Source organism: Ostrinia nubilalis, chromosome 17 (genome assembly GCF_963855985.1).
Source record: "Ostrinia nubilalis chromosome 17, ilOstNubi1.1, whole genome shotgun sequence".
NCBI classification, from domain to species: domain Eukaryota; kingdom Metazoa; phylum Arthropoda; class Insecta; order Lepidoptera; family Crambidae; genus Ostrinia; species Ostrinia nubilalis.
Window position 1 is genome coordinate 8,173,759 of NC_087104.1, and position 16,992 is coordinate 8,190,750.

The 16,992-nt window shown below is 40.2% G+C and overlaps 1 protein-coding gene across 2 annotated transcripts in view; it reads right to left on the reverse strand.

Annotated features, from left to right (window-relative positions):
- LOC135079995 (synaptic vesicle membrane protein VAT-1 homolog-like) overlaps nucleotides 1–16,992 on the reverse strand; it is a 45,044-nt gene that overhangs the window by 13,274 nt on the left and 14,778 nt on the right. For both annotated transcript variants that reach the window (XM_063974660.1, XM_063974659.1), the window contains exons 2-4: nucleotides 8,495–8,624; nucleotides 5,807–6,022; nucleotides 2,240–2,391 (exon numbers count right to left, since the gene is read on the reverse strand). In XM_063974660.1, coding sequence (XP_063830730.1) covers nucleotides 2,240–2,391; nucleotides 5,807–6,022; nucleotides 8,495–8,624 — 498 coding nt within the window. The remainder of the gene's footprint in view (nucleotides 1–2,239; nucleotides 2,392–5,806; nucleotides 6,023–8,494; nucleotides 8,625–16,992) is intronic.

Here is a 16,992-nt window from a genome sequence, read left to right on the forward strand (position 1 = left end):
TACTTATTAACGTGTGAAGACCGCGTCCCGAATCCTGTTCCCATTCAACGCGACTCGTATCATTAATAAAGCACAAATAAAGTGTCGATAACATCGGCGCATTTATCACGCTGTGTATTTTCGAATTACAGCGCCGTTTTAACAGCATATTGCCATTTTATCAAGCGCTGGAGTGAGTTATGGAGTCATACGCTAATCGATATGTCTGGAACTTCACAGAGAGAGCTGTAGGAGAGCGAGCGCGGATATTTACGGCGGCTATAATGTCAAATAAACGTTAACATTCACTAAAAGTCCCGCATTCTCAGCATCGCTCACGTGGAGTATAAACAAAGGTATTAGCGAGCAGAGCGGAGGGCCACCGAGCGGGGGCTATATTTAGCTGCTCGTGATATCATGATTTCATCCCTTCATTTTTAGAACTTAACACGGCAGAACCGTTACAAATTATCCCGCCGTGACTCATAACTTGCGTTCAAAGCATTCGAACTGACAAACATCGGGATTTATTTACTTGGGATAAAATAAAGCTCCATATTTCAATAACAATGTTAACTGAGACATCCGATAACCGATCGGGACTGGAGTAAAACCAAGTGTTTGTACGAGATAAGATTTTACGCGAAGTCTCTTTACGAAGAAATGTAGGTCGGTATATGTTTTCTTACAAGCAGATGTGTGTTGCGTTTTGACTGTTTTGTTTTGTTGAAGTGAGATCATAATCATTTGAACACATGCTAAAGCTCGTACTACTTATTCTGAAAAAAATCCCTCCCAAAATTGGATTCAGACTCAAGCACATACTAAATCCATTCACAATTCATGAGTAGTTCAGTCCTAACGCGTAGAACACAGAATTTTTGTAATGTTCGAGTTGCTATGGCCTATATGTCATAGGTAGTCAAAGGTCGATATGCAGTCTCTTCGCGGAATGACTGGTTTATCCTAGGTTTGACCAAGGCCTTCAGGCAAACCCCGAAGTGATTTCTAATTTCGGCCTTTGACTAAGTCAAACCTAGAAGTGCCTAAACTGTTCAGTCAAACGTCGAAACTAAAATAATCAGTATCGGGCTTTGCCTAGTCAATCCTAGAAACGACTGGCAGACTCGGTCAGAAGTAGACAGCAAATGGAAAACCGGCCAAGTGCGAGTCGGATTCGCTCACGAAGGGTTCCGTGCGACTCTGTTCTTGTTCGTTCGTTCGTTTCAGCCAAATGACGTCCACTGCTGGACAAAGGCCTCCTCCAAGGTTTTCCACAATGCACGGTCCTGCGCTGCCCGCATCCAGGCTCTTCCCGCGACCTTCGCGGTCCACCTAGTAGGAGGCCTGCCCACGCTACGTCTTCCAGCCCGTGGTCGCCACTCGAGAACTTTTCTGCCCCACTTTCTGTTCTTGTATGGGAGTTTTAATATCGAGCAGAAAACTGCAAAAAGTCACGTTTGCTGTATAGGAGGGGCTCAAATATTTAAAAGTTAATAAAAAACTAAATCTTTTGAAAATGATTCATGAGTTACGAGCCTGGTGACAGACAACATTTAGCGAAGTCATAGTAATAGGGTCCCGTTTTAACTCTTTATCCTTTAAGCCTTAAATGACCTTCTGTTACCTTAAAGTTTAAGGTAATAGAACCCTAAAAATTAGTAATTTCAAGATCGGTTTAGAAACACTAACAAACAACCGCAGTAAAAAATTTTAGTTACTCATACCTTCACCTAAAGAACCGACCGTAACGCCTTTGCAATAAATTCGAGATCAGAATGAAGTATAGTTTAGTTTAAAGTCTTATTGAGGTTTGACTAGTCAAACCCCGATTTCATTAAATTGAGTTTCGACGTTTGCCTGACCAAATTAGTTACTCCTAGGTTTGACTAACATTCTTTAGTCAAAGGCCGAAATGTTTGGGCTTTGACTAAGACTTCTAGTCAGACCTGAGGATTGACTAGTCAAACCTAGGAGTGCCGGAACTTCGAGGTTTGACTATAACATATACACCATTCACACGGAAACCCGTGGCTTAACTAAGTGTTGATGTGCAACGTATACCTCAGTGGTTTCTCTGGATTTGAAGGTGGATTCTGAAAGTGTACTCACTTCCTAACCAAAATAATAAAGCACGCCTAATAATAATACCATACACTGAAGGGAGAGTTCGGGACCAGTTTGCTTCCTGCAAATCTACTACCAGCCCTCAATAGGTTTTCCAATTTAGACCTAATCTGAAAGTGCATAAGGTACTCACTTCCGAACTTCGCTGGTGTAGTCGCTGCCCCTCTCGAGGAGATGGTCGATGTTGTTATTGTTGGCCTTCAGGGCTTCATGCTTGCTCTTGGAGCAGACCCCGAACACCGTCACGTTGTCCACGGTCTTCGCCAACTGCGCCACGGCTTGGCCCTGAACAAAACATGGGTACCTACATTAAAGACAAACCCAACACATGTGCTTTGATTTTTATCAAACTTACGCCCGTATTCACAAACGATGCTTGCTTAAGTGAAGCAACAAATCGGACGCACAACGTCGAATAGAGCTCTGTGATTGGTTTGTGTGTCATCCTGTGAGACTTCCACTGTGTACGTGCACTGTGAGACCTCATAGTTATGTTTGTGAATACGTGCGTTAGACAATATTCTTATGCAAATCAATCGTCAAATGTTTTACGAATAACCGGTTATCGTAATGATTCTTTGACAAATAAAAACTCAATTTGGGTGGACCTGCCTCAACAAAACATTTCACATATTTTATCGTAAAGCTGTTTATTATGTAAATGTTTTGAGGAGAATTTATTATCGGAAACCATAATATTACACCTACCACTTCTGATAACACATCAATATGATAATACAAAACTGTTATAGATCGACTTTTATCCTGGGAATGCAATAATCAGGCTTTCAGTAAGCCGCCTTGTATCTGCAATACAGACTTTAGCCTTTGAATAAAGTTAGCCTTTGAATTAAGTCTAGATAACTAAGGATAATTACTAATAAGATATGAATATAAAATGCTTCTCCATCCATAGCAAATTAAGTAATTAGTTTGTTGGCTATCGCAATTTATGTCGCAGTCGCGTAGGCATTATCTAGCTAATTGCCTTTAGTCCGCACCTATGCTACGCTAGACTATATTTATTGGATTCGAATTACGGGTCATCGACACGAAGGGTGACGTGACGTCAGCGGAACAAAAGAACGCTGAACAAATAGATTTTTCTCACCTAATTCAAAGCAACAATTAGACAGATCATTATTGTTTGCAGGCTCGTTACGAAGCGCGCATTCGTACGAAGCTTAGATGCACTCTTCGTGCTTTGTAGGGTCAATGCTACTGCAAGTATTTTTAGCACTGTGTTACACATTGCACCGTACATGCACATTATCTGATGCCAAAATGATTCACTAATTACATGAAATTCATACTTTCCATAATAATGAGACAAGTTTCATCTTACGAGAAAACGATTTAAACCATTATGTAGAGTGAAGGTATTTATTACCAACCACAATTTAAAGATAAGTTATCCACTTATTCGAACAAAACTACTCATTAATCTCATACTGCAACATCAAATAACAGGATTATGCTGCGATTAAACTGTAAGCCAGTAATAAATCTAGTGCGATTTAATCTGTAAAGCTTCGGAAAGCTTCCGAGAAGCTAGCTACGGCTATTATAGTGTCTGGAATTGTTTCAATGAACTACTATAAGTAACAATTGCTTTTTTCTTACTTAATTAATATTAACTACACTGACTATGTTTACAATGTTAAAAAAAATTGATTTACTTAGTGAGCTAACTAGCTATTTATCAGCACAACACCTAATTACATTACTGAAGCAATAGATTCTTGTTAGGCGGACCGATAACTTAATCCGTTTTCTTTGATATGGTTTGTCTAGTCTCTGGTGCACTTTCTGAAATGGACGTATCGATTCTTAATATAGCTCACTACGACATACATAATCAACTAATATTAAGTTTTTGAAGATGGATGATGGTCGTGTCGAGTTACTCTTTTGCGCAAAAACTTTACAGCAGAAAATTTTTCATAAAACAGATGGGCTGAAAGCAATTATGTAGATTTTTTCGATGAAAATAAGGTTTGAAGTTTGAAGTTCTAGACACGCGGTAGAGTGTCAAGCCAAGTTCAATAACACTTACCACGCCACCTCCGGCGGAGTGCACCAGTAGGCTCTTGCCGGGAGTAAGGTTGGCCATCTCGAACAGCAGCAGGTAGGCAACCACGTAGTTGGTGGTCACGGCTACAGCGTCCAAGGCGCTCATACCGACAGCACACAGCTTAGAGGCTAGCTTAGTCCACTGGTGTGACAGATAACACTTACCACGCCACCTCCGGCAGAGTGCACCAATAGGCTCTTGCCGGGAGTAAGGTTGGCCATCTCGAACAGCAGCAGGTAGGCCACCACGTAGTTGGTGGTCACGGCTACAGCGTCCAAGGCGCTCATAGCGACAGCGAACAGCTTAAAAGGCTAGCTTAGTCCACTAGTGTGACAGATAACACTTACCACGCCACCTCCGGCAGAGTGCACCAATAGGCTCTTGCCGGGAGTAAGGTTGGCCATCTCGAACAGCAGCAGGTAGGCCACCACGTAGTTGGTGGTCACGGCTACAGCGTCCAAGGCGCTCATAGCGACAGCGAACAGCTTAAAAGGCTAGCTTAGTCCACTAGTGTGACAGATAACACTTACCACGCCACCTCCGGCAGAGTGCACCAATAGGCTCTTGCCGGGAGTAAGGTTGGCCATCTCGAACAGCAGCAGGTAGGCCACCACGTAGTTGGTGGTCACGGCTACAGCGTCCAAGTCGCTCATAGCGACAGCGAACAGCTTAAGAGGCTAACTTAGTCCACTAGTGTGACAGATAACACTTACCACGCCACCTCCGGCAGAGTGCACCAATAGGCTCTTGCCGGGAGTAAGGTTGGCCATCTCGAACAACAGCAGGTAGGCCACCACGTAGTTAGTGGTCACGGCTACAGCGTCCAAGGCGCTCATAGCGACAGCGAACAGCTTGAGAGGCTAGCTTAGTCCACTAGTGTGACAGACAACACTTACCACACCACCTCCAGCGGAGTGCACCAGTCGGCTCTTGCCGGGAGTAAGGTTGGCCATCTCGAACAACAGCAGGTAGGCCACCACGTAGTTGGTGGTCACGGCTACGGCGTCCAAGGCGCTCATAGCGACAGCGAACAGCTTAAGAGGCTACCTAAGTCTACTAGTATAAAGGATCACACTTACCACGCCACCTCCAGCGGAGTGCACCAGTAGGCTCTTGCCCGGAGTAAGGTTGGCCATCTCGAACAGCAGCAGGTAGGCCACCACGTAGTTGGTGGTCACGGCTACAGCGTCCAAGGCGCTCATAGCGACAGCGAACAGCTTAAGAGGCTAGCTTAGTTCCCTAGTGTGACAGACAACACTTACCACGCCACCTCCGGCAGAGTGCACCAGTAGGCTCTTGCCAGGAGTAAGGTTGGCCATCTCGAACAGCAGCAGGTAGGCCACCACGTAGTTGGTGGTCACGGCTACAGCGTCCAAGGCGCTCATAGCGACAGCACACAGCTTAGAGGCTAGCTTAGTCCACTAGTGTGACAGATAACACTTACCACGCCACCTCCGGCAGAGTGCACCAGTAGGCTCTTGCCCGGAGTAAGGTTGGCCATCTCGAACAGCAGCAGGTAGGCCACCACCTAGTTGGTGGTCACGACTACGGCGTCCAAGGCGCTCATAGCGACAGCGAACAGCTTAGAGGCTAGCTAAGTCTACTAAATTGAGAGAGAACACTTACCACGCCACCTCCGGCAGAGTGCACCAGTAGGCTCTTGCCGGGAGTAAGGTTGGCCATCTCGAACAGCAGCAGGTAGGCCACCACGTAGTTGGTGGTCACGGCTACAGCGTCCAAGGCGCTCATGCCAGAAGGCAGAGCATACACGTACTGAGCCGGCACGGAGACCAGCTCAGCCCACGCCTTGTACTCGGGCAGGGCCACGACTTGGTCGCCAACCTGTGGACAAAAAAGGTACAATTTAGTTGTAACTACTAGTCAATGAGTTTTTATACTTAACAGTTGGCACCAATGGCGATTGGCATGAACCTACTCTACAGTGGTTTCAAATGGTGAGCGCTAAAACGACAGCCCTCGATTCTCCTCCTATAGATTTAGTACCTACAACGTCACTAGCTCAAAAACTCAACCACGGAATAAGATTGACTCAACTGACTTTATTTATTACTTTTATAAAATGTTAAAACTACTGAAATTCAAATTTTACAGCAAACTGAGATAAAAACGATATCGATTTACAGGGATAAAGTATTTTAATGTACCTACTTATATCTTGGAATTAGGTATTAGTTAAATAGTGTCAACGACCTGTAATCATAAATAAATAACTAACTAGCTGTAAATTACAATAACAAAGAAATAATGACAATTCAATCATATTACTATTAACATTAATTGTTTTGTATTTTCCTTATTCAAATCGCGTAAATAATTTTTAATTTGTCGATAAAACTTAATTAGTTAGGTACGGCAATTGTTTATTCCAGACATCTAAAGAGACATAAAAAAAATAATGAAACAGAAAGAGCGAGCCGGTGGAAATTGCGGCGTTCGTCAGCATCCTCAATCTTTTTTATGGCTCCTGCCGCGTGCAAAAGTTTAATATGTATGACCACCCCCAGCCTCCCCTTGACTGATACACTTCACCTCGTCACCCTTTATAGTCGTCGGCTTCAGGTTTCGTTACAAGAAAATCGAAATGTTTTACCTCTAAATAAATTGTACAATTTATAAGAAAGCTTGCGGAAAAAGGAGTGGTTCATTTTCCCACTATTCATTAAAACTTAATGTGAAAGTAATTTGTAACTTTTTAGATCTAAGTCAATAGTTTTATAGGTGTGAAAATCGCAAAAAGAAACACTTCCTCTGGATTTATTAACGGAAATGTATCTGAATGATCGTTAAAATTTAATAAGTGAGTTTAATTATCGTTACAAAAGCCTGAGCGATCTGTAGTCATCATTTTTCAACTTCAATGTTATTAATCACGTTCGGACGGGAAAATGCTACCAAAAGTACACAGATAAAAGATGTTACAAAACTATAATTAAGTTACTTATTGCAGTTAACTATATCGATTGAGGCTGCGTCCTGCTTCTTCATTGAGGAACAGTTCAATCATAATTAATTCATTTCCCCCAAGATAAACACCTAGTATTGCGTGCAACATGATCAATTACTGCATTATGCTTTGGCTAATGGAACACAATTAAAATAAATTAGGTCGTTAATTATTATTTTATTCACACATGTATTGTTTGTGTTAAAATTAAAATTAACAGTGTTGTGTACAACAAGCTTAATGATTTACTCTTTTGTTTTTACCGTGTATTAAGCATGAGGTGCTGAATACAAACTTTTTCTTTCTTTTTTCTTTAATAATAAGTAGAATGCAAATGTGAACTGCATGGTCGGTGGATGCGAAACCGCGGGTGATTTGTCTGTGGACGGCGTCACTTGGAGGGGCACTCAAGCGCAGCGTATCCTTTGACTCGGTCATGCTACGATAAAGCTTGGGGAGACTATTTTCTGGTAGATAGTTTCGGATACGTTACACTATTTAAAAGCGTCATTAAGTTGTTTGTATGGGATTCAGTTAACCGTTATCAGATTTCAAGCTTTCATTTCAAGATTAAAGAAGAAGCTATCTGTATGTGTCTTAGATAAATACTCGCTGTAGTATTTACAACGTAAGTTTCACTAAGTAAAATAATAAGCAGGGTACGTTTCTGATAATATAGCCGCACCTATTTGCAAAACTTCAGCAGTCTTCTAGAACTCATATCTTTTTTCATGAATTAACAAGTCAGAATACTCTGCTCTAATTCCTACTGCAGCTGCAGCTGCAAATACTGCAAATTGCTGGACAACGCTCTCTCCCGTAAACCTCAACGATCGGACCTGCGCTGTCTTCATCCAGCAAAACGCATTACCTCCGCGAAAACAAGTAAAATACGGGAGCTGACTTAGATCCATTTATCGATTACGAAATATATGGATAACGTATTACCACTGCGACAAAAATAGGGGCTAAGTTGAATTACCATCCACAAGGTGGACCGACGACCTCATAAAGGTAGCGGAAAAGCGCTAAATGCAGGCCGCCACCATCAGGCTAATGTGGAAATCATTGGGGGAGGCCTATGTTCAGCAGTGGACGTCCTATGGCTGAAATGATGATGATGATGAAGAAGTTGAATAGTCTAGAACAGGGGTCTCCAAACTTTGAAGCCTTGGGGCCAAATATTTTTTTCGGTATGTTGCAAGGGCCATAAAAATTTTAATTTTTCCAACATAGGCTTAGTCTTAAGCTGTCGCGGGCCGGATTGATGGCAGTGACGGGCCGGACATGGCCCGCGGGCCGTAGTTTGGAGTCCCCTGGACTAGAAAAAGATCTGAGGAGTTCCTTACCTTGAAGTTGGTGACGCCCTCGCCGACCTGCTCGATCTCGCCGGCGCATTCGAAGCCGAGGATGAACGGGGTCTTGGGCGGCGAGTCGATGGCGCCCTGCCTCACGATCAGGTCTTGGAAGTTCAGGCCGCTGCAACAAAACATTGGCATTTAGATTTTGAGATCATCAGTCTTAGACTACTGCAAATGTTAACGCTAAAATGATTGTGTAAAATTGTTTCTGGTTTCAAATAAAGATTTATTTATTTATTTATTGACACATCACACGGATAATCGTGGAGTAATCTTTAAGTTTTGTTTTTATGAAGACAGAAACTTACATCTATCAGTAAAGCCTAGGTAGATACGGATTACAGAATATTACATTGCATGAGATTATTTGACAAAAACCTGGTAAATTAAAGTAGCCCAAATAAAGCAATTGACGTGGCAACAAAGTTTGAATAATTATGGCATTTTAAAAACGAGTTCTAACGGACTTAGGTAGGTAACACCAAACACATTGGCGCGATGGGCGGCTAGATGTCTGGGACAGACAATTTTTTAGACGAGTCTAAGCGGTAGACACCTATTGATAGTTAAAATGTACATACTCCGTAAATAACTACAATCTGAATAAGTTACTATATTCTGAGTGGTAGAGTCACAGAAAAGAAAAACCTGGGATTTACTGAGTCCAATTCAGTAAAAGCATTTTCCAATCGAGTAAACATAAAATGTATTAGAACATTGTTTAGCAAAGCGTACAAACTGGTACAAAGAACGTGAGGTAATTTTATTTACCTACACTGTGAATATGGATTAAAACTCCCACGTCAAAGAATTTGCAAATAAAACTATATGTATATTTATTTTCTTCATTTTACTTTATGCAAGGTTTTCAGGACCAACCTTTTATTTTCATAGGTATGCAATATGAAAAGTATGAAATATCTTCTACCCATAATGCCAAAGCCACCTATTCTGATCCCATAAAATTCCTTCCAAGGGGCCTAATGTATGTGAATCGCTACATTCACAGAGGAAAACGATCAAAGCCATTATTTATGGCGGTTTATGATTCATAATATTTTATTACCCTCTGTAATAAAAGCTCACATTAATCGATTTACTACAAAAGAATACATGTAAGATTAGCATTTTATCAGACAGATAAATATTAATTAGTTGTTTCGCTAATTGTTTAAGCTAAAAAAACGGAATGTGCCTTGTTTAACGTTTACTTTACATTTTTAATTTCGAACAAGTTGTGGTGATGTGAACTGAACTGTTTTTTCATGTAACATGTTTTTATAAAAAACATTTGAACGTCGATAACGATTTAAAAATTTAAAATAGTAAAATACTTATGCCTAAAATTACTCGTTGATGTCTTTACTACTACATCAATTACTATGATAGATACGTATCTGTTATCTTTCAATTCTGTTCTCGATTCCCATTCAAATCGTATTGAGTGATATGACGATGGCCAGATCCATTCCGATACGTCTAAACTACTCGTTACACTTCAAGGCTCGGCATAACTCAAGGTACGCGTTAATCAAACCAGATACCTAATTAAAGGAGTGGGGCAGGATGGAATGCGGCAGTCATTTGTTATTGCGCGATGAACACACGCATGGCCAGCATAAAGAATTTCATATTTAAATATTTAAACATGCTGATGTACCAATCAACATCAATAGGTGCCCCATAACGCGGGCTGACGGCTGTCCATTGTTACGTACGACACATAATGGGAGCTTGATAATGTGGGTTAATTCGAAGCACTCGTCATGACGCCCGTTTGGTCAGTCTTCGCTTTTGTTTCGTCCGAAAAGCTCCGTTTACGAGGTCACCACCCATCTGGATGAATCGATATGAACATTCAATGGAACCGGCCATAAAGATAGCAGCAATATTATGTGTGTCGAAAACCAGATGTCTACGTTATGGCTACCAAAAAAATGCTACATCATTCCGATCCGCCATAAGTGTGTATTTTTTATAGCAGGATTTTATCATTACACACAGAAATCGTATTTAAATAATGTTTACTAATGTGACCTGAATTTACTGTTCTAAAAATATTTTACGAATAAAAATTTTATAAAAACAGCCAAATCATTAAAAATCTACATATTTTAAAATACATTGATTGATTTCGTTAATTAATAATACTGACATGGCTTTTTGAAGACTAAATACTGACATGGCTTTTCGAAGTAATGAAATTACGATATGTTTAAAATAATGTAATAATGCTACATCAAAATTACTATAATGTTTAGTACATTACAAGAAAGTTAAGCTTTTGTTGTACTGTAAATAAATAATCTTCATCATATTTAATTTTACATTGTTATTAAATACAAATACACACGCTACGCTACGAAAAAAAAATCGTAGTGTTACAGAATTTAAAGAATGCTACGACGACAGATTTGTGCATTGATAGTTGCTACAGCGTTACAGACGCGTTTTGATATCTACTAGGCGTAGTAGTAGCAACATTAATAGTAGTAGTACTACTACGAGTAGTAACATTAGTATCAGTAGTAAATATTCAAAGCTTGACGAGCACGAGAAACAAATGCAGGTGCAAATGCGTGTAATTACGCACTTAGGTGAGCTATGTAAATCGAGTGATGCAGAACGTGTGCGCGGTACAAAGCGGCGGTACCTACGCGCCGTAATCGATATTTTGCGATTGTCTCACCCCAAGTGTCGCATAATGAGTAGACTTATACGCACACAATAGCCATCGAGCATACACACACGTATGTCACGTCAGACTGTACATTTTTATTGCAAAACAACACCCTATTACAACACTACAAGATGCCACACTGTTCAGCTTGATATGCCGTATACAACAAGCTAAACTTGACTACGAAACCGCGTCTGTTGTAGTAAAATATTTGAAAAGGTTTACTGCGCAATTTTTTACGAGTTCCCGTTTGTGTGCAGATGTAAAAATGCCTTTAGATTTCGAAACAATCTATTTATAATACAAATATTTTAAGTGATTTTATATGAATTTAACAACGTATGTATTAAGCACTCGTATCGCACAAGTAATCAAACGTAAATTAAATTGTTTGATGCAAATTATACCTATAGGTTATTGGGAAAATACCTCTAGATTGGTATTTCAATACCTAGATACTTCGAACACTGGAGACAATAGAAAATCGATTGTCTGGGTCGACGACGCGACGCGTGGCTCATACGCCGTACGCAGTTACGTACGACCATCGAGGTTCAAAACAAAACTTAACTTTCAATATCAGATTTCATCTAGAACATTTCGTTAATTAAAAATGATAGCGGTAATCCAATCTCTTTGCTAACTGTAATGCTTAATTCGAGATTTAGCGGAATAGTTAAACTTTGATTAAGACTTGGCGGGTTTTAACTTTTAATTTATTATCCTGATAGCCAGCATGATTATTGATGTCTGTGACATTTGATACTGATATCATAACGGTTTTCGTTCCACTGTACGGATGATAGGGGTCCGGAGGATGGGAAACAAGCTTTTCAATTGATTCACAAGTGATGCGACGAATTTTATTGTGTTTTTGAGAACAATCCCTGACTTGTCAATAGACGCTAACACAAAGAAGCTAGAAAGTTGAACTTATTAATCGTACTACCGTTTTAATACGATGATTTAAATGTCAAAAGCTACCATATTTCTTTTCAGCAAGATGTACAAGAGTTAATAACTTTTAAGAGCTCTATAGAAGAGCGTGGAACAATTTGTTTATTGTTCAATCTTGGATTAGCTACTGTTGCTGTGGGATATTTTATAATGATTTATTATTTCGCAGATTTGGGCAGAAAATGTACTTTGGACTTTTTTTTTTTTTTTTTTTTCTCTTTATTTAAGGAGCTTTGTCAAGATGACAATGTCGCTCCATTAGATACAAACTTTAGGTACAATATATCTAGGTAATATTTTAGGTACAATGTATTTGTGTCTTATTGTCTAAAATTGGGAGACTAAAAAGCTAGAAAAACACAGTATAAGGCTCTTGCCTCCTCCGACATAGGAGAAGCCAGGATGCTGTTGCATCTGCCGACCGAACACCCGTCAGGTTGGAACAGCTGAGACCTGGCTTGCCCGTTCCGGACACATTCCACCAAGACATGAACGACGTCTTCAATGACTCCACAGTCTTCACACAGGGGAGATGGTTCTAAGCCCATTAAATATTTGAACTTTCTAGTTGGAATGTGGCCGGATCGAAGTCTTAAAGCCAGAACAATATTTCGTCTACTCAACTCACAGTTGTCAAACCAAGGTATAATAAGAGGTTCAGGTTGTATCGTTTTATACCAGATGCCCTTTTCTTTGGACCTTATATCAAAATACTCCTTCCAAGCCTTATAACAAACGTCTTTAACCAGATATAGTCGGTCAGAATAGAATTGTTCAATCTTGGATTAGCTACTGTTGCTGTGGGATATTTTATAATGATTTATTATTTCGCAGATTTGGGCAGAAAATGTACTTTGGACTTTCTATGATGTTAACGTAACTGTATATTAGCATCTCAACCAAACTTTTTCCAAATCGGAAAATACCAGTCCCCAATTTTAGCTGTTGGTCAAATCGTCAATTATTACGATTTAATCATCGATTTTTTCAGGTAAAGGCATTTATGTGTCATGTCCTTGCGCAACTGTGTTACACGATTTACGATATTATATTGATTTACTAACACCAATAACCGACAATAAAATAATTACGATTTATTACACATTATCAACTAATGAAAGGCTGAAAAATAACTAATTGTCGAATACTAGTTATTAATTAACTCATTTCAAGTTAGCATGAATCGTCCGTTACCGTTACTTGACTACATACTTATAATTAGACGCGTGGAAAACTAGTTATTAAGTAACCACACTTCCGATCAACTTACGGGTAAACCCGTCTATGATCTACTACACTCAAATGTGGTAAGCAACATTTTGTGAAACTGTTTACCGCAGAGCACAACACACGTCAATCCGGCCGAATGGTTCTGAGAGCCCCATTACAACTAAACAAGGAAACGCCATCGAGGCTAAAACAAAGCCAAAAATACTCATAGTGCATACCTCAAATTCAACAAACGCATGAAAGCTGGAAAGCCCGCGCCTGTAATGCATCGACAGATCCGGTTTCAACTATGAAAACGCATTGCAAAGATTCTATTCTAAACAGACGTGCTGCTAAATATGTAAATATCATTTTAGGTTCTCTACCTTATGCGTATCGTGATGAAGAACTATCAGGGTTTTTGGGTAACACAGCACACATTCCTCAATTATTGCAACATTTTTCAAATTAAGATTTATTATAATCACTGACACCTCCACCCTCCAAGTTTGTCTTGAAGGTAATCTGTAAATCAAAAATTATATTACGGCTCCGTTCGCCTACGTCTAATCTAACTCCTAATTCCTAATGCCTATCTATTTCATAGTTTCAAGTTATATTAAGCCACCCTATAGTATTAGTATGCCAATTCCGTTAATCAGGAATCGATTGAAATCGAATTGACCCGCTTTTCCAATCTAATTTAAACTATACCCTAAATAGCCGGGAATTCGAAACCCCCATCGGGTCGAGCATAATTTACAAACGGCTTAAATTGATTACACGCCCGATGTTTACAATACGTCGTACATTGTACTACATTTGAGAACTTCACATGAATCATAATGTACCATGCCTATTTGCTAAACAATTAAAACTATTACATTCGCATCTCCAATGTAGTCAATGAGTCATTAATTATAGTACAAACGCGAAAGACAAACTGCACGAGTAAGACAGGAATGTGAGTACACAACAATACACATCTGAATATATGTAACGTATTAGGAGTATTAGGACCTTCGACATCTATACGATACCTATTATGACTCATCAAAATACCAATTGCATGTAACTACTCGTAATCGCAAAATCATTACATTAGACGGTTCGCGAGGGCCAGTGACGCGTGGCGTGGCAACACAAGTGCACAAGCGCATAATAACAACATAAGGGGTTGGATAACAAGAACTGCCGTCGATATAAACGTATTTGAACCTAGTAATTCTGAATAATTACACCGCATGGGAGTGGAATCGGTCGCCAGCCGCCACGGTGTCGCCCAACTTAGCGCCCGCATACGTTTTATTGGATAAATTGGGCGCGGGGTCTATCGTTTTATTGTGAAAAAAAGCTTTGTCCTACATTATCGAGGATCTCACCCGCGCCCATATTGCCGAGGGTCGGAATGTAAATCCGAGATTATCTGTGCCTGCAAGTCTCGTATCAAATTTTACGCACGCTACCTGACCGCTTACTTAACGCAGACTTGAATGGTTTCCTTTTACAATGGTTCGTAGAGCACGTCATGAGCAGGTAGCAGATTATTCCCGTTTCGTATTCCTTCTATATTCACTAACACGCTTCTATCAAACCCTTTGAAAGTCGAAGCAAAATCGTATCAGGTTACATTGGCTCGACTCTTTTTGAACCAATTTAAACATAATTAGTGGGTAAACTACGACAGTTTCGGGTTGCTGGGTAGCGATTCGCGTGTCTCTAGGCCCTTATGTCAAAGGCCTTGAGGTCGACAAACCGGCTGGTTTTCTGAAAGGCCACCATCCACCAAAAGACGTCAGCCCTGCCCTCATTCGGTTATCTTAATTGGTGGGCTCATTTTCTCAAAACTTCAAGATAAACGCCGTTAAGCATCGAACATTGTTATTGTTTAACACATAAGTACACACCTCTTTGAGTTGTTACAAACGAGGTGAGAATGCGTTTTTTAATCTGGATGCAATAACTTTAGAATGTAATAAACTTGTAAAGACCTCGAATTTGCCGAAATGCACGGATCCATAATCAACCCCAACTTCGTGCTAATGCGATTAATGGATTAATGCGTTGCCTAGAATTTCTATTCACGCAATTTAAATAACTTTCCGGTTTATTAAACAGCAGCCGAATGATATGTAGAGAATAATTTTGAATAAATTACACTACGGATTGCAGCCCGGCCCCCTCACGTGCGTATCTACAATTTAGAATGGGCATTTAAAACGAACGAGTGAATGAGTGAACACCCTCACTTCGGGGTAATTTTAAATTGCATCGGGGTTCGTGCTGTCGCGACCGATGGCGTCGCGACGGCGCGCCGAGGCCTCGCCCTGGCGGTATACCTACTAGACAGCACACGACTGGCTAACGACTATTTAGTGCTCAACTGCCATGTCGTAGGCAAGTGAAATGAACCTTGCAATACCGATGAAAACAGGGGAAAGTATAAACGATTCCATGAAATACACTGAATCACTGTTCACCCCACTGCGAAATAGGGGAAGTTTATTACCGATATTTTAGCAAGATTTGTACGAAGTTCTTTGGAAATTCAATTTGACTCAATTTCAATATCTCCGGTGAAACAATATCCTTCAAAACAATGGAAGCGGAATTTGGAGCTACAGAACTGGATTTTGGCCGAATTTCTTATTAAACCTTTGTCAAGGAACTTGCACAAGTCGAATATCGGACGTCACGTTCCATTGCGTTTCGGCGAAATGCCTCCACGCGCCGGCCGGTACACGCCACGGTAATTTGAATTTTGGACTTTCGATTTCAATGCGAAGTTTTTCAGGCGGGTCGAGCACTTTCCTTGACTACATAAACTGCTTCACCAGTTCATCAGTCTTCAAGTAAAGCGCTCATTGTAATGCGGAGAGTGTCCCGATATGAGTGTCTACTCCCATCCGCCCGCGCGGCTCATGTTTCATGTGGGAGACGTGCTCGAGGATACAAGTGGAAAACGACTTCACTTACGACCACACTAAGGAAGTTAGAATATAAGTAACTCCTTAATCCTTAAAGCTCTGAAGAATAAATCACAAGTGAACATCATTTCGTCGTTTCTGAAGTACCGGACAATAGACAATATTCAATTACACGCCTCTTAACATAGGTTGTTGGAATCAATATTGTTAACGGAAGCGTAAAATACAAAATGATCTTGCGAAATTCACAAAATCGTAATCTTTTTATAATTGGATCCAATTAGTAGAGCTAACGGCGTAGTCTTCAAATAACGTTTTATTTTACAGTCGGTGCTGGAACATTATAAAAAAAATATCGTTTCCTTTTGTTTCGCTGTGGAATTAATCGAGGTTAGGATGAAATGAGACGCTAAAAGGACTTTTTTCAGCCGAAGTATGAAAAATATTTCCATTTGGGTGTGTCAGAAAAAACATCAAACGTGTAACGAACTAACGATCTTCTAAACTAACGCAACAGTTGGGACTTGGGGGAATTTAATGGAAGCTACGTCATCAATTTTAACGAAGGATAAATGTCACTTTACAATTAAGTGTACAGTGGGTTATAAATAGAACAACGTCCTTTATGAATTCTTTCGTTGCATGTCTAGAACGCATGTGGCTTTGTGCCGCCTGGTTAATTGTGCTAGTATTTAATAATGTGACTCATGGAG